At 34.4% G+C, this 18,749-nt stretch overlaps 1 protein-coding gene across 1 annotated transcript; it reads left to right on the forward strand.

Moving 5' to 3' along the window:
• Window positions 1-628: 628 nt before the first annotated feature.
• LOC103610440 (UDP-glucuronosyltransferase 2A1-like) lies at window positions 629-13,849 on the forward strand. Its single transcript, XM_008594613.1, has 3 exons — window positions 629-684; window positions 4,003-4,763; window positions 13,214-13,849. Exons 2-3 carry the CDS (start codon window positions 4,049-4,051, stop codon window positions 13,840-13,842), a joined length of 1,344 nt encoding a protein of 447 aa, XP_008592835.1. The 5' UTR covers window positions 629-684; window positions 4,003-4,048; the 3' UTR covers window positions 13,843-13,849.
• Window positions 13,850-18,749: the final 4,900 nt, after the last annotated feature.

The raw sequence follows: 18,749 nt of genomic DNA on the forward strand, positions 1-18,749 counted from the left end.
TATTTTTTACTACTTCAAAACAGTTTCATAAAGAAACACAACAGTAAGTTTCATACCCAAGGATGCTGAATAACGAAGGTATACAACTTTAAAACACTTATTTAGTGACCTAAATTACTATCTTTATTTATATTTATATTTATATTTATATCTATATCTATATCTATATTTCTATTAGTATTTATATATAAATGGCAAAGATTTTTTAAAAACCCATTCTCATCATTACAAAATTCAGCAAAATAAATTAAAGACACTTTCTTTTAATTATATTTATAATTAATAATAAAATTATAATTTTATGTTGCATGTATTTGAGAAAAATTAGTTTCACATACTTTTTAATAATAATCCCAAGATTGTTAGTTGTTATAAGTCATTATTTCAGATAAATCTGGACATACCTGGTTGGTGATGCTGGTGGTAGTTGGGGGTGTGCAGCAGAGACCATGACAGCAAAGACAACATTCAGTGCAAACAGATGCCTGGCAAACAACAGATTAAAGCACCTTTAGGAAAAGGTTAATCTGCTTCATATAGTAATGGGTGAGGAATGCGAAGTGTAATCTGTTCTCCATTTAAGATCAGAATCTTCATCATATTCCTCTTACTCAGTTAGGATTTATGTTCAAATTCTTCCGAATGGCAAATAAGTGCTGTTGAAGTTTCTGCTGGAAACTTCAGGTAAGAAATTTGAAAACCTATGATAGTCAATACATAACGTACACTTGGATTTATTTTATATTTTAATCTAAAAGAAAAACCAATCATTACACGAGTGTGGGTTAACTTTTAGTTTGCTTCATTGCTTGCCCTTGAAAAAAGTTTTTAGTTTTATTTTAAAATAATCTGGGGTTTCTTTCTCTCCAGAGTCTATACTTCAGAATAATTTTATAGACACTGAGGGAACTGAATTATAGAGCATCAAATTGAGAGTTCCGTCTAAGTATGAGCTTATTGGCCTCTTTAAAATTTGATCTTATACCTGTAGTTCCTACTAGAGGAGCGTTAATGTGTTTCTTCATTAGGTGACACATAAAATAACAAATTTGAAGATTTATACTGATAGTAATGAAGTGTGCAAAGACAGCATGATTCTCAGGAGTGACCATTACGGTCTGTAGGATAACGTGTACATAAGTGGATACAAGATGTCATTCTTTGGTGGATATTTTATTTTCTTAATATTGTGTAATTCCTTTTAAAAAATATTTACATATTTTAAAATTATATAATTTAAACATATATCAAATACGTCTTCTGCAAAGTCAAATGTTTTTGGTAGGAAAAGGAAACAAGGTATCTAAAGAAAATCCTATTGTAAAAGGAATAAACAACTTTGTTAAAGTAGATAGCATGCTTGCTCACTTTGTGTGAAATTAAGCAAAGTATATTTTATTGTCATTGTTTATCATAAATATATTTGAATATGCTAGATTTGTTTCAAACATTGCTGCTTTTTCTGAACTCACTGGATTTCACAAATACATTAATCATATATTTAGCGATAGCCTCAAAAATTTTTTGGGAAGAGCAGACTAACTTTTCAGTCATCTTGAGTTCAGAATTATTAAAGTCACAAGTTCAGACCCTTGTTTTTGGGCAAAAATTTATTTTACAACATCTTTCAGTCTATATTGTCAATATGATTTCTTCATTTCATTTTCTATTAAATTCAAGAACACAAATCAATCTAAAATTTACCTTCAACAGTTTGAGGAATTTCTTAATTCTGGTCACATTTCTGAAATGTTTCAAAAAGATCAAAATTTATTTGTGCATGACACTGTTCACCTTTGTGCACACTACTCATCCCACATGTCCAGGTACACCATACTTCTGAGATGTGTATCAAATATCAGATATCTCTCTTGAAACCTTTTCCATCCTTTGTTTCCCCTAACAAGCTGACAGAAATCTCTGCTCTACAGTAGTACTCTGAAAACTTCTTACCTGTGCCATTTTATTTGAAGGCACTTGCCACTTTCTCTGGGTAGGAAAAGGAAAAGGATTACATGAGAAAGACCATAAATTTGAAATGTCTTTTACTTCAGTAACTATACTCATGGCTTAAACATAAATGTTTAATTTAACATATTTATCCTATATGTTAGATATATTATTATATAATATTTTGTTGTATTTATTGTATAGGCATTCATTTTTTGTATATTAATGAATATGATTATGCTGTTTATTTTATACTATTACCGTATACTCACAAAAAAACTCTTAAGTTGTTTTTAATTTTGTTACAGTTATGTACGCACTTTTCTTATCTTCCACTGATAGACAATGAAATGAATGTAAGAAATATCTCTTGAATTTATCTTCCACTTCCTAGGAAGTGATGTGCCTAGTAGGTACCCAATAAACCCATACTAGCTAAATAAAACACTACATTGTAATTGTCAACAACTGGATCTGATTCCGTGATAGTATTAAATGAATGAAATGATAACGCCAAATCATGACCAATTGTCCATCCTAGGGGATCATGACAACTATTTTAAAGTTTCCTGCTAAGTAACAATGTACTGGGATGGCACCGGAAGGCACAAATTTTGCGCTCTCTCTACAGAGAGCTTTGAATTAAAACCCATACACAGGAATTTAAAGATCACTCTGCTAAGCTTTGAACAGTATTTTGTACAAGTAACTTTTTAAAAGAAACTATTGATATACTATTGATTATATTTGGTAATAACAGAGCTCAGAAGAGACAATTTTAAGGCACTGCTAAAGATATAGAATTTCTAATTTTAAGAGCTTTATCAACAACAACAAAAAACCCCTGTCATCTCTGCTTATTCACAGACACATGCATAGGCATGCACTATTTTCATACAGAACATCTGCTTGTATCACTTGATCCTGTATTATCTAATGTCTTTTACACAATTTCATATTGTGTCAACCTGTTTTGGGCAGTCTGTGGTTTATGTCAGTCCCTTACAGGTGGATAAGGGATAAGATGAACTCTAATGGGGTGATCTATCCTCGGGTTTAATATAGTAGGCTCTGGGGGGCAGAGATCCTTAAGATTGCCACCACGAGTTTCTTTATCATTTTTCTGTACGTACTTGGCAAGTTACTCAACTTCTTTATGCAGTAGTTCCTTCTTCTTTGATGTGGAAATAAATTGGAGTACCTACCTAAACGGATATTTTTAAAATGAGAAAAAAATGAGATCAACACAAGTATAACTCTTTGCACAATGTCTGACATACAACCAAGACTTAATAAATGCTATATAACATTAAAGACTAAGTCTAGATTTAAAGTAGCTGTTATTCACACAGGATAGCTGGCTTTTGAGAAGCACATTTGGTAGAAGTAGGCTTGAATTAGCAGTTCTCTTCAAATAGCCCCTATTCACTAGTAACATTATCCATAATCTCTTGTATATATTACTTACACATATTTTCTTCATTTATTTGTAATATTTTTTCAGTGATTAACATTTTCCTAAACATATTATTAAAGTAGTAATAAATATTACACTTACTATATATGTTTGTACTTTACATTTTGTAAATATTCTTTGTAATAATCTGATTTATAAATAGCTATTATCGTAGTTTAATTGTTGCTAATAGAATTATTTAAATGTATTCAATATTTAAAAAAAAAAAACATAGAATTAGCATACCAACATTTCTGAGGGAGTTTTGGTCCTAGATGAGGTTTCAGTAACTAGGCCTGAGTGTAGAGTTGAGATATACAGCGGCTTCAAGCAATTTAATGGTAAAAGATGAACAATTATGAGACACAGAGAAAGGATTGAAGGATCAAATTCAAAGGGAGGATTAGAGAGCAGAACTCAACCAAAGGTAAAGCAACAGTTGGAGACATAAGACGCATTACACCTAAACCTACAATAACTGTAAAATACGGAGCTCCTATGACTAATATCGTTTGGTAAAGAGAAGGCTCTTAAGGGTTTCAATGGTTTGCAACAAAACTGAGAAATATTTTTGCCTTTCCTTTCTGTTTAGACAGCAGGGAACTCTTTCACATCTCATTATCTTCTGCATCAAGCCACATCATGTTAAACAACATTCTCATATTGTCTCTTCAGATAAGCCTCCTAAGAACCACTCTTGGTGGGAATGTTCTAATTTGGCCAATGGAAGGTAGTCATTGGCTGAATATTAAGATAATTATTGATGAGCTCATTGAAAAAGAGCATAATGTGACTGTGCTGGTTGCATCTGGTGCACTTTTCATTACGCCGACCTCTAACTCATCTCTGACATTTGAAATGTATAAGGTGTCCTTTGGCAAAGAAAGAATAGAAGGAGTGATCAGGAACTTTGTTTTGACATGGCTGGAAAACGGACCATCTCCTTCAACCATTTGGAGATTCTATCAGGAGATGGCCATAGTCATCGAGGACTTCCACATGGTGTCTAGAGAGATCTGTGATGGTGTTCTTGAAAACCAAAAGCTGATGGAAAAGTTGAAGAAAAGGAAGTTTGAGGTCCTGTTATTAGATCCAGTGTTTCCTTGTGGTGATATAGTAGCTTTAAAACTGGGAATTCCATTTATGTACTCTCTGAGGTTTTCTCCAGCCTCAACAGTGGAAAAGCACTGTGGAAAAGTACCATACCCTCCTTCCTACGTTCCTGCTATCTTGTCAGAACTCACCGACCAGATGACTTTCTCTGACAGAATCAGAAATTTCATCTCCTACCATCTGCAGGACTACATGTTTGAAACTCTTTGGAAATCATGGGATTCCTACTACAGCAAGGCTTTAGGTATGTAACAATTTGTGTTTTATTTGGATTTGAACAAACAGAACTTTTTGTCACCTCTTTAATTCCCTATATTTATTTTTTTTCAATTCTGTGTATTGATTGAGATACTGTCTACTACTATCACTTGATGGCAGGAAATAACATAAATGGCATTATACTTCAAAACTAAAGTGTGCCAATTTCTGATTTTATGAACTTGAAAATACCAACTAAGTTTTTTTATGCTTAAAATATAGTTACAAATACTTTAGTTTTAAAATAGGACTGGATCTTAAGTAGAAATTTCCCAGAAATTGCAGTGTTTTGCGGAGAAAGCTATAAGAGGTTAAACTTTCTGTAAGCCCATTATCAATTCAGATATACGTGTGTGTATGTTTAAGAACATACATGTATATGAATAATCTCTGATCATTGCTTAATAAAGATTAATGTTAAGAAGTAAACAAAAATACTTTAAGGCATTATCACCTTTACTTATAAGGCATGAATTTAAGAGAAAACACTGCCATTGATCAGGAAAATTTATTGATGTTAAGCTTATTTGAACTGCTTAAGTGTGATACAGTGTTTACTTGATGGATAAAAATATAACCAAAGTTTATTAGCATCAAAAAATCTATATTGGGTCCGGCCCGGTGGTGCACTGGAGAGTGCGCCACTTGGGAGCGCAGTGGCGCTCCCGCTGAGGGTTCGGATCCCATGTGGAGACCAGTTCCCGCTCACTGGCTGAGCGCCGTGCGGGCGCGACACTGAGGGTTGCGATCCCGTTACCGCTCAGTAAAAAAAGACAAAAAGGAAAAAAAAAATCTATATTGATCATGTTGATATGTTTATGCACATATTAGTCTAAAATTCAAGTTAGCTTTGTCCATTTCTCATGTCTCTGAATTTTATTTTTTATTCTTCACTAATTGTAGACTTTCTACTGTTTACTAGGCATTCTCTTAGGAAGGGTAAAGACTAAGATGAAGTCCCTGGCTTCTAGGATTTCACAGATAAGCAGAGATATCAGACATGAAAAGGAATATTTATATTGTGAACTATGTGGGTAAAGGAAATATGTACAAAGTTCAGATTTATTGTAGAGGAGAAAGGCACTGTGTGACCAGGAGAAAGAGGCATTCTGCAAAACTTCAGAGTTGACATGATGCATAAGCAAATTTTTAAACAGTGAATATAAGTTTTTCTGCAAAGTAAGTGTGGGAAAGGAAGCAGTGTGTCCAAAGCTGAAGACTTGAAATAGCTCAGGTGTGCTGGATTTTACTGACGATTTAGTGCCCTGAAGGGTGAAGTGTAAGTTTGGGAGGCATGGAGAAGGACGACAAAAACTGTGGTGCTGTCAGGATTGGAAGAACGAGTAAATTAATTCAGTATATATTTTCAAAGTCTCTTATATCTTAGGCTAAGAACTTTGGTTTTTATCTAACCATCAATTGTGAACCATTTAAAGTGATATATTATGACTAGATTTCCATTTTATATAAAATACCTGGACGGACGTGGTGGTAGAGTGGAGCCAGGTGATATTAAGCTACTCCATGAATCCAGGCAGACTGTGGTAAGAGCATGTACTAGGGAAGCAGCTAATAAATGGAGAAAAATAATGCAGTGTGAGAATACATAGAAAAACAATTAGGAGAGCAGGCTCTTGATACACAATTTCTGCTTACCAGTTTGCAGCCATGGAAAAGTAACTCAATCTCCTTGTGCCTGCATTTCATTCATTCCATCTGTTATAGGGCTGGTAATAGGACTAACTTAAGAAATTTAGAAGAGTGTCTGGGAGATAGCAACCATTAAACTAGTGTTAGCTGTTTATCTGGTGAAATTAATAGAAGATGATGGCTGTTCGGTGAGGAGTGTTAAGAGGGATGAGGGTTTACTGATTTCGGTATATCATTAATGGCACAGTCACCTGAGATAGTAAATATGGGAGAGAGAAAACTGGGACGTGGGAATAATGCATTTAATTTTGGACATGTATGTGAAGTGCTTTTCAGAAGATTTGGTACAGAAGTCCAGTAAGATATAAGAGGGATTGTCATAGGTTAGAGATTTAAGTGTCTTCCACATAAGGTTGATATGTAAATAATTTTGTCTCTCTGAAAGTAACCTCATTTCCTTGTCTTCTATTTTCCTATTACATGCAGGTTTCTTGCTATGTTTCTGCTTTCATACATAACATTCTGGAAACTTACAACAATCAAATGATTTAAAGTCAAGCTATGCACTTACATGTTGTAAACATGATTATCCTCCCAGGTTTATTTCACAGCACATAGTTACAGCTCATACTTTGTACTTAGTCATATATGCTATGGATTCAATATTTTACTTTGATTTCATGATAAACCCCACAAGCACAGACCTAAATCCAGAGATAATCAGATAGAGGTGAACTGTTTGTCGTTCCTGGCAAGTTGTATTATTCCAATTGCTATTAAGGTTTGAGGCTTTAACCTTTCGTCATTAATATCAACAAATTCGTTTGTGCTTTCACTTATTTTAACAAAATACTAAAGTCAAGATTGAAAGAATATTCAAAGAATTGAATATTGTATACATACTGAAGAGATCACAATGTCTTCTAAGCAGTTTGTAAAGTTGAGAAATGATTACTAACTAATGATTGAAAATCCTAAATGCCATTAAAAATCATTTAAAGATGATAAAATGTACTGTGCAAAATAGCGGGCTGAATGAATGCTGAAAAGAGAAAATTTGAGGGTCCTATGTAGTGATAACTACTGACAAATGGGCTTCTTTTCTATAAACCTGTTTTCTAAAATAATTGTAAAATTGATCTATGTTAATCAAAATAAGTACAAGTAGGTTAGTGTGTGGATGAGGGTACGATATACTACAGGTGGATATATATGACAAAAAACTGGTGAGCCAATTGTAACTAACACTGATAGTTAAAGACATCATCTCTTCTGGGAGTATTAACTAGATGGCTCAAAATTCAAAAACAGATGTTAATCTCCTGGGATATAAAGGAAGACCAACTCGTTCTGTGAGTCAGAAAAAACAAGCATAGCTACAAAGACTACAGATAAACCTGCAGACGTCCTGTGAAGACAGAAATGAAGAAAGAAGTGAACATCGTAGGGCTAAAACTGGATATTAACAAAAATGAAGAGAAAGAAGAAGAAATGGAAATTTTGTGAAGCAATGAAGCTGTCAAGATCGCAAAAACTCCATGTTCTCATGAATATAATAACTAACAGTGACATCTGAATGCATGCAGCATCGCCATTAGTGTACGAGCAGAATATACACGGAGAATTCCTTGGTCACAGTATATATTAACATTTGTATCCCATCCCTTCCATTTTTATCAACTACTCATTTTCATCCTTGGAATTATAATTCTCATGATTACGATGCTCCTGATTCATATATGTGAGGTTATCTGCCAGTTTACCTTCCCAAGGTTGTCAGTCTCAGAACTACATGCTCCAATGTATTTTGCCGGTAAGTTAATACTCATAATAAAAGCACACTGTTCTAGTTTTAAGATATGAGACTAATCTTTCTTAACAATTTGTTCATGGGAACATAACAGAGGTTTATAAAGATGTTCTCACACTCCGATTTTGATATATCATATTTCTAATCAAATTACACTCTTCTGGCTTGGAATGACTGTTTAAGTTTGTCTTTACAAAAACACAATATTCTTGTTGATTCCAGGGACATGAACACTCATATTCAAAGAACCAGGTAAGAAGCAAAAGTTCTGACATGATGGAGCAACGCGTTTTTGTGCAAGATGCTGTAGATATAGAAATATAAATGAGAAAGATAAATGGTACTGAATTTTAAAAATAACTCTTTTCCAATTGGTAATTTGAATTGATCTTCTACTTTTGCTTAAAATGCTCTAATCAAAGGCATTACAATAAATCCATGTCCACTCAGGTCTCAAATTATTTACCTGAGTAAATAATAGAACAACTTTCCTGAAGATTACTTCTCTGCAGTGGATTGCAATAAGAACCCCAGAGTGAGTCCTTAATCTCTGCTGATTGCTACGAATTGGATATTACAATGTCGAAATTATTTATTTTATTTCAGATCATGGGTATTTGGCTCAGACTCACGGATATCATAATGGTAATAGCAGTTAGCATTTATTAACCTCTTCCAATGCATTAGACAATGTGATAAGTTCTTTACATATATTCTGTCACTTAATCCTTGAAATAAATTTGTTATAGCTCATTGCAAAGAAAAAACTATTATCACACGAGAATATTGAAGCTTGGGAATATCAAGCACGATAAATAAAATCATACAGCTACTAGTTTAAGAAAAGAGTATTCAAACGAAAATCTTTCTCACATCAAGCTTCTATGTCGTATTTCCTACATCTAGACATTTTTTTCTCTCCTTTTTAAATTGCCTGTGGATTTCTATCAATTATTCAGCATATTTTAGATTTACACTTTCTTGGGTATTTTTCTTCCTTCCAATGTATTTAGCTTTTGAAATATGCTATCCTATTTTATGCCTATTTTTAATTTGCTGAATGAAGTTTAATTGGGCCATGTAATTACTAGGCGATTTACTATTCCTTAAGGCATAGGTCCCTACATGTTTGTTGTCAGGTGGCTTGTCTGAGGACATCTTTCTCACTCTAAGAGAGCTTCATCAGCAATCTTTAACTGAAAGTAAGAAAAGGCTTCTGCAGATTTCAATATGTGTGTTTAAAATGAAGACAGGTAAATTTTTATTTCTATTTTTATAATAACAACAAAAATGTAGCATTTTTATTACTGTAAAAATACTTATAATTCATTAACATTACATATTGTTACCAACAGGTTTCCCATTTGACCACTATAAAAATAAGCAGGCTTTCTTGTGAAAAATCTTTATGTATTAGATTTATATAAACTTATAATATGACATTATTGTATGTGAATAGGTGAATAATCTCTAAGAACTAATGTCATCTATAATAACAATGTACGATCTTTCATATATATTTTAACAAGTGGGAAAAATAGCAGATCCTCAAAAAGAGTAATCTTATTAATATTAAGATCTTTGCATGAACTAGGTACTCACTGAGCATGAGTAATTAATGTAAATAAAGTGCTAGAAATGAAATACCTTTGAGTGTGTATATGTCCATGGTGCTTGATTCCCAGTAGTAATTTTAAAGGAGAAAAAATGTATTGGAGTCCTTTCCTTTCTTTTTTCTCTTTCTTCCTAATCTTTTTTTTTTTCTTCCCTCTTTCCTTTACTTTCTTCCTCCATTTTCTAAAGTTTAAATTAATCCTTCAAAAACCCTCGCGTAGCATTCCCTTTTCCACAACAACTCATAAACCAGATGACAGCCACAGGCATGACATTCAAGATGAAATTGGCTGTGGGTCATTCAAAATTCCCAGGGATAGCTATCGTTCTATCTCTTTTGCTCAAATTCATGAAAGGATTATTTGAATGAAAGGGAATGGAGGTTATCATTTTTATGAGGAGGATCTTGAGTTTTATGTGTATTTATTAAAGTAAATTATTTGTGAACTTTGGTACTCAATATACTATTACTAACAGATCATGTGTGATGTGCCTTAAGACTGAGTGTGACTGACTCTTGCAGGGGAACTCTCAGTGCTGGGGAATCCTGCACCAAAGCCCTGGTACCTCAGTCTGCCATCGTAGGAGGAGGGGAAGAGAGGAGATCAAGATGATGAGATCTGATTCATTTGAACATTTTAAAAGTAATATTCGCTCTCTGGGATACCATATACAGCTAACATGTACTGAGCACAGATGCTGTTCTGAATAATTTTACATGCATTATTTCACTCGTCTTCACAGCTGTAGGAAGGAGGTGCCAATGTTCTCACCACTTTGAAAATGAGGAGGCTGAGTGACTTGCCAGAGGTTCCAATCTAGAAAGTGGTGAATCATTTGATGTCAGACTTGAGCTAAAAAGAAAGCCCTAGGACATACACAGTTTCTATAGAACAAAACACAGGAAAAAATGAAAGTACTTCTTATTTCAAACTTTCAAAGAATTAATTAAATACCAATCAAGGAACTCAAACTAAACTGAAACACTTATGCCAGGTGAAAATTTTAAGGTTTGTAAGGAGTTGCTCATTCATGTTTCTAAAACAGTATGAAGGCTGGTTTCCATGCTTCTATAGCCCCTAGGATACAAAGAAAAGAGAATGAGCACAGTTAAATTCGAATATGAGAGAAAATAAAAAAAAGTCAGCACAGTTAAATCCTAGTCATCCAGTGCAAGGCTCAGGGAGCGCACAGGAAGAGGAGACCTTCAGTCAAGGGCATGACTACGGGGAAAAAAAAAAAAAAAATTAAGGAAGACCTTTCATATAAAAATGTTCTTTTAAGGATTTTCAATTTAATAAAATTATACACACTTTATTGTTCTTCATTAAATTAGATAATTATTTTGTTGCCCCACAGAGATCATTTAATAATGGCAAAATGACCCTTTGAAATTCCATTTTAAAAAAAATTTCAGGTAATCCAGGGGTGCCTACATGCATTTGAGATTCTGAGATATATTTTGATAAGCTATTAATTAAGTGCTATCATAACGATCCTTAGTGAGTAATCTTTAATTATTATATTTTACTTACATGGACTTCAATAATTGGATAAATTTAAATATTTTGTGGAGAAAGTTTTATTTATATCTCATATGATGGTGTACTTTCTCTTTTTTTCTTTGGAAGTACATGACAGCAACAGGTTTCTTTATCAATATTAAAAATCTCTTAAGTAGGCCAACTTTAATGGCCATCAAGATTATTCCCATTCTTCTCTGGCTGTTTTGTTTCAAAACCTAATTAATGTAAAGGTGCTGATATTATATCCAAATTGAGGCTGAGTCCTGAGAGGACACAAATGCATTAATTCTAAAAGCATCACTTCTCTCTCCCCTCTTTCCCTTTCTGTCTTCCTTGTCCTTTGGTTACTCACGGCCCTGAAATTACACAATCCAAGGACAACCTACTGTGAAGAGAAGAACTGCCACTTAATTGACGTTCTTAATTTCTGGTTTCTATCCTTTAGCTCACTTTATTTTTTCTTGTTTTTCTTTTTAATGGCAGGTTCCAGTGATTTTTAAGATCACATCATTTTACAGTTGCTCTTGTTCAATTTGAGAGTCACTAAGAATTGCACCTGATAGCATTATGTCCATGTCTGGCCGGTTGTTCTGTCGCCAGCCCACTGATTTACTGATCAATCTTTAGGTAAATTCATTAAGCCACCAACATCACTACACCCCTGCTCTGAATCAAGCAGTTTGCGACGTAGTTCTGCAGATATTATTGCTAACACACAAAGTATTATAACAAATCCATGTCATTAAGTCTCATGTACACTTGAGAAAACTGAGGCTGAGAGGGTCTTATTAATTCCCCAGGGTCACAAATCTTCAAAAAGGAGATTTTGAATCTTGAGCCATTGAACTCCAGTGTCCACCTAACTTCATCTACTACATGGTTTTGAGTAAAATAGACTGTGTTTCTATGCCCTGTCTCCTTGATTTGTGTATAAAAATGTTATATGGAAGAAAGTGAAAAATTCCTTGTAACAAGGGGATAGGAGGCAATGATCAATTTGCTTTGTCAGAGAATAAAACTACCCTCTAGCAATGTGTAGTGGTTTACTCTATATCCCAGTAAACCTAGAACATCTTGGAATGTTTGAGTAAACGTTCTCTAAATGAAGGATTAAAATTTTTATTTTTTAATTTTTCTTTTGAATATGAGCCATAGGGAAGTGATAATAATGTTGGTCCAGCAATGGGTCAGATGTTATGACTATAGTCCCAATTATATTACTTTGTCATATGCTTTTGGGTATGAAACTGATCTTTGGTTTTGTTATTTGTGAAATAGAGGAAATAACTTCTTCCAAACAAGACTGTGAAAAGGACTGAATAAGACAATGCATGGAAAAATAGCTTATAACGAAGACATCTGACTTGAAAGTGCTATAAGTTTGACAAAGTGACTTTTGCAGTAAAAGAATTTTATTTTTCTTTTAACCTTATTTTGGGAATGATATATTGAAGACATTTTATAAATCATAGTTATTATCAAAGCGTATGGAGATTCTAGGCTTATAACTTCCCTGCTTCTTTTTCTTTACAATAGGACCAGATTTCATTTCTGTTGTTGCCATAATCATGTTAATGCATGGAAGAATTAGAATTATATTATTTTCCTTTTAATCTACATGTGAATAAGTATAAGCATCACGTTAAATATTATTTTATTTGAAAAAAAAAACTACCCGAATTGACTTTGAAGGTTTCCTTTCATCTTATAAGGTCTACAGTAGAATGGTTTCCATAGAGGATATTACCATGCCTAAGAAGTTTGTCAAGCTGCTGATGGTTCATTTGGCTCTGACTGAAATTGTTCTAAGTGGGAATGTGCTAATTTGGCCTACAGATGGTAGCCATTGGTTAAATATTAAGCTCATTCTAGAAGAGTTGATTCAAAGAAATCACAACGTGACTGTACTGGCTTCATCAGCAACTCTATTCATCAACTCCAATTTTGATTCTCCTGTGAATTTTGAAACGATACCTGTTTCTTACAAGAAGAGCAATATAGATTCCTTAATTGAACATATGATAGTGCTGTGGATAGATCATAGACCAACTCCTCTCACACTATGGGCTTTCTACAAAGAACTAGGAAAACTCCTAGATACTTTCTTTCGAATTAATATACAAATCTGCGATGGTGTATTAAACAACTCCAAGTTAATGGCAAAACTTCACAAAGGAGATTTTGCTGTGTTGGTAGCAGACCCAGTGACAATCTGTGGTGACCTAGTTGCTCTGAAGTTAGGAATTCCATTTATATTCACGTTGAGGTTCTCTCCAGCCTCAACAGTGGAGAGACACTGTGGGAAAATCCCAGCACCAGCTTCCTATGTTCCTGCAGCCTTGTCAGAGCTCACTGACCAGATGACCTTTGGCGAAAGGGTTAAAAATACAATATCTTATCCTCTGCAAGACTATATATTTCAGTCCTACTGGGGAGAATGGAATTCATACTACAGAAAATTCTAGGTAAGTCTCTACAATTTTCTCTTATTAATAACTCCAGATACCTTATTTATTCTTATTCATACCTATTCTTCAAAATGTTTCCACTGCATATGCAAAGCTGTAGTAAATGTACTTATTACATCTCTCTACAATCCCTTGGTTATTCTCATTGGATAAATTCCTAAAAAGTGAAGTGGTGGTATGAATATGTATGTTATTGTCTCAATGCAAATAATCTCATGTCTATTTAGACAATAGCTTTTCAATGTGTAAATCAAACTTCAAAAAAATGAAACTACCTTTACTAGGATAAATTATAACATTGCCCCAAAATACCCTAGCAAATATTTGAGATGATACATGATTTACTTTCCATCCTTGGTTTATCGTTTTTGTTTTTCTTTTTCTTTTTTAAACTTTGTTATATTTTGTTTAAGAATTCCAATGCTATACTTGAATAGATGTGCTTCCACGTTTGCTTTTGACTGGGACATACATAGCCACAACTGGAGTATGGTCTTTGGAGGTCCCCATTCCTTATTTCGAGTATTTTCACTTCCACCTTTGAGGACTACTCTACGAGTGGGGCCCATAAAACCTATGGGATCTTATTGGGACTTCTAACCTTCAGAGAGGTCATCCATGGTCCTGATGCAGCTGGTTCTGACGAGGAGCCCCAACATCCTAAACCACTGAAGGGTGCTTGAGCTGGAAGGGTCCCCAGCTTTTTTTTTTTTTTTTTTTTCCGGCATGGAGAAAACTTTAAAAAACATTGAGTTAGGCATTAGAAACCCTGAGTTTATAACCTACCCTCACTCTTTCTCTATCTTTAGGCTTCTCTGGGTGCTTGGGCTAGCACTGCCTCTCAACTTAATTTCTCTGTATCCCTTGGCAAGCCTCAAGTTTCCTTGCCTTAAAGAGTCCTTTTGAGGAGCGAACAAAATAATGCAAATTGTCAAGATTATTTCTGGTTGGTTGTTCTTATTACTTCTCTTTCTGAGTCTTGTGAGCCTGTCTTCCTTTACTTTTCTATTTTCTTCTTTCCCAAATGATTTTTCCTTCAGATCTGTCAGTAATACCCAGGGGCTTTCATTCATAGGTGGAGTTAACAGTTGCTGCTATGAATGATACTTTCTCACAGAAGAAACATGCAGAATGTTGTCTTTTTACACACCTTTTGGCTTCCCTCCCTCCCTCTGTTCCTTCCTTCCTGCTTTCTTTGTGAAAAAAAATATTTATTTAGCACCAAGCCAATGCCTGCGACTTTTCTAGGTACTAGGAATATAACAATGAGCAAAACAGATAAAAATCTGTATTGTATTCCTATTCTAATAACAGGAGACAATGAATAAAACAAATATATAAAATATATAGGATGTTGGACTGTGATTTATGCTACACAGAAAAAGAAGAATAGATAGTTCTGATAAATAGAGTGGGGTTTCACAGTTAAATGGAGTAGCCAGGAAGGTCTCAAATGAAAGGGTGACATTTGTACAGAGACCTGAGTGAAGTGAGGGTGAGATGCAATAGAATTCATGGAGGAAAAGCATTGCAGGAATAAGCAAGAAAAAGGGCAATCACCTATGCCAAGTTATAGGTACAGAAATACCCTTACTCTATTTTGAACTTAATCTAATTTTTTACAAGTACAATTTGTATATGTACATTTTTCTTTTCGTGATGTGGAAAAAGTCTTCATCCAATTTTCCATCCCTTAAACTTTAAAAATTCTTCATAGAATTGGTCTACAGGGAAGATGTTGAAAATACCACACGTATCAATAAGCCATATGCAAGGTAATCAAAATTGGCTTATGTTTTTGAAGATATGGTAATTTGAAAATGTGTAAGTAAAAATCTGTTTTTTTACTTTTTTCTAAAAAAAAGAAAATTTAGTTTTTATATAATAAAGAATATAATTGTGTTTATATAGTAGTATTTTATTTTTTATTTTTTTCTGGATTTCAAATTTTATGTGTCTCAAAAACACATTTTGCTTTAAATTTAGATGTTATTCACATGAGTCTTTCTTAAGACATTTGAAATGTGTTCTGTAATAATTATCACTGTACATATATGTACTACATATTGATTACTGCAAGTTCTGAATGAAAGAACAGTCTTTATTCCTTAAATAAAGGGATTACAAACTGTAAGATGGTAAAGGGTCTTGGAAAGCATATGAAGTTCTGGATGCAGATTTTGCAGGCTGTGTGATCTCAGAGAAGTAACTTACACTCATTCAGTCACTGTGTTTCCTCCTCTATAAAGTGACATTAATAATTTCAAATTACTCTTTTGAAAAATTATATAACACAATTTGTATAAGTATGCCATGTCAATTATAAAATAATTATATTTATATTTAATTACTCAGGAATTCTGAAAACTACTCAGGCACTCTGCGATGGCAAAGCCCTGTTTACAATATCATGAGGCTCTGTAAGTAGAAAATAGTCAGTAATTATCTACAAAAAATAAGTGGTCTCTGGCATGTACTAAATCTTCCTTCTTTATGGAAGGCATGAATAATTACATAATATGTAAAAAAGCCTTTGCAAAACAGAACGTTCCCAACCTCTCATCTTTACAGGATAAAACTCTAGTTTCAGAAATCCTACCTTTTGAGAAATTAAATAGATTATTTACTTAAATACTTTATGCTTCTCATGTTACTAAATGTATTTGAACAACAAACATCTACCTTGAATATTTTATTTCAAATTGAGTTATTCTGTCAAAAAAAAAAGGTAAAATCCAATTTGTCTTTTGTGTGCAAATACATTCTTAGAACATTAGCAACACCTGGTTAGTGTAAATTGATACTGAAAGAAGGCAGATACCTTGTATTTTATATTATTATGTTTGAATACAGGAGATTTAATAACATTACATTTCTGTGGAGTTTCCATTTCAATGGTTCTTATTCATTTCTGTGTGGGAAAAAAAGACCAAAAAAATAACATGTCAAGCTGTGGTAAAGAAGAACACTAAATTTCTTAAAGGAGATAGAAGTAAGTAGCAAGGACATATCTAACTGCACTTGTCAGAAAGCCAGTTTTCTATATCAGTGAGATATTAAATCTTACAGGACAAGTGAATAAATATAATCACTATTTTAACATATGCTTCTAGCCCCTAATGGAACAGGAATATCAGAAAATAAGAAAATCATTGTTACTCATATCCAGAAATAAATGTATTAATACATCTTGCTGATGCCAAGTGTTATGCATGACACCTTCAATTGCACTGAGCCTAATCTCTCCCGCAACTTCTTTTTTTTTTTTTTCCTTTTTGTCTTTTTTCGTGTCCGGCAACAGACCGCAACCCTCAGTGTTGCGCCCGTACCGGACCGGGACCGGCAACGGGATCGCAACCCTCGGTGAGCGGGAACCGGTCTGTATGTGGGATCCAAACCCTCGGCGGGAGCGCCGCCACATTCCCAAGCGGCGCACTGTAGCAGTGCGCCACCGGGCCGGCCCTCTCCTGCAACTTCTGAGAGACCTGCTGCACAGCATATAGTGGTTCCCACATGGGTAGGACCAGCCTTTGCTGCAGCTTTAGGAAGATTAAGGCCTTGAACACTGCAGTGAAAATGTTTAAAAAGGTAAGGGAACTGGATGGCTCCATTTTGCCTGTGTCTTTTGGGTTTGCAGTCTTTTTTCATCCTCCCCAATGTAGTGCAGATCAGGAAGGTAGAAAGCCCAATACTAATCTGTACACCACATGGTCAGTGTAATAGTCTACTTTTAACTGTTAGTGCCATATCGGTCTGCTATCCTGCTGGTAATGTTTTAAACGGATTCCTAGAAGTAACATTACCTTTTCCCAGCCCATGGAAACAAACAAACAAACAAACTTCTTAACATTCCCCCTCTATCCAGCTTGTCTGAACTAAACTAGATTAACTAAACTAGATTTAATTTGTATTATTTTTTTTAATCTATGGTTCCATTTCTGGGCCCTGTGTTTTGTTTATTGGTTTTCTCTGTACCCCACCCCCACTCTAATTACCATTCCCAGCTTGCCACTCTTTCCCTGGGTGGGAAGAAATGAGAAAACTTCTGTAGTCAGTACTGTGGGATTTTTAAATTTTGTGTAAACTTTCTTTTGAAGTGAGACATAAATCATAAATTTTCAGCTCAGTGAAGGTTCACAAAGTGAACCCCACCACCTAGCAAGAAGACCCACATCAAGAAACAAAACGTTATTACAACCATAGCTCATCCTCTTTATTTCTGTCCCTATAACCCAGGTTGTTGTTTGATATTAGTTGTTTTAGGATGAATTGGATTTACCATTTTTGTAGGGAGGTTAACAGTAGTTGATGAGGTGAGAGGGGGAGGGATATATTATCTTGAGCAGAAGGATAATGAGGATTATGATGGGCATACCTATTTGTGCAGGGGTGATGAAAACGGCAAATAGATTTTCATTCATTTGTATTCTCTGGCGTTTATGGGGCTTGATATTTTAATGGTTTTTCTGTAGGATCAGAGGGGTAGGTAAATTTTGAGAATTTTAGTTCAAGTATGATGAAGAGAGTCAAGATTATGGAGGTAATAATGGTGAGTCATGTTGAGGTGTCTAGTTGTGGCATTTCATTGTGGGGAGGCAATGCTTCCATTCTTTAACTTAAAAGGTTAATGCTGTTTAGCTTCACAATGTGGTTATAGCATTGAGGTTGATCAGTCCTCGAAGTGGTTCAGTGGAACTAGTTCAAGTATGATAGGCATGAAGCTGTGATTTGAACCACAGATTTCTGAGCACTGTACGTAGAATAGGCCTGGTCTTGTGGCTGTTAGGGTTGCTTGTTTTAAGCGTCCTGGGATTGTTTCTGTTTTTAGGCCTAGTGAGGGTACGGCACATGAGTGTATTAGGTCCTCAGATGAGATTAGCATGCAGATTGAGATTTCTATTGGG

Source organism: Galeopterus variegatus, unplaced genomic scaffold, assembly GCF_000696425.1.
Source record: "Galeopterus variegatus unplaced genomic scaffold, G_variegatus-3.0.2 Scaffold11149, whole genome shotgun sequence".
Classification (NCBI taxonomy): domain Eukaryota; kingdom Metazoa; phylum Chordata; class Mammalia; order Dermoptera; family Cynocephalidae; genus Galeopterus; species Galeopterus variegatus.

Bases quoted from the DNA above. Each gene is read 5' to 3' on its own strand.
- LOC103610440 (XM_008594613.1), top strand. From the start codon at position 4,049: ATGTTAAACAACATTCTCATATTGTCTCTTCAGATAAGCCTCCTAAGA. The intron at 4,764-13,213 runs GTATGTAACAAT...TTTGGCCTACAG, and splicing joins CTACTACAGCAAGGCTTTAG to ATGGTAGCCATTGGTTAAAT.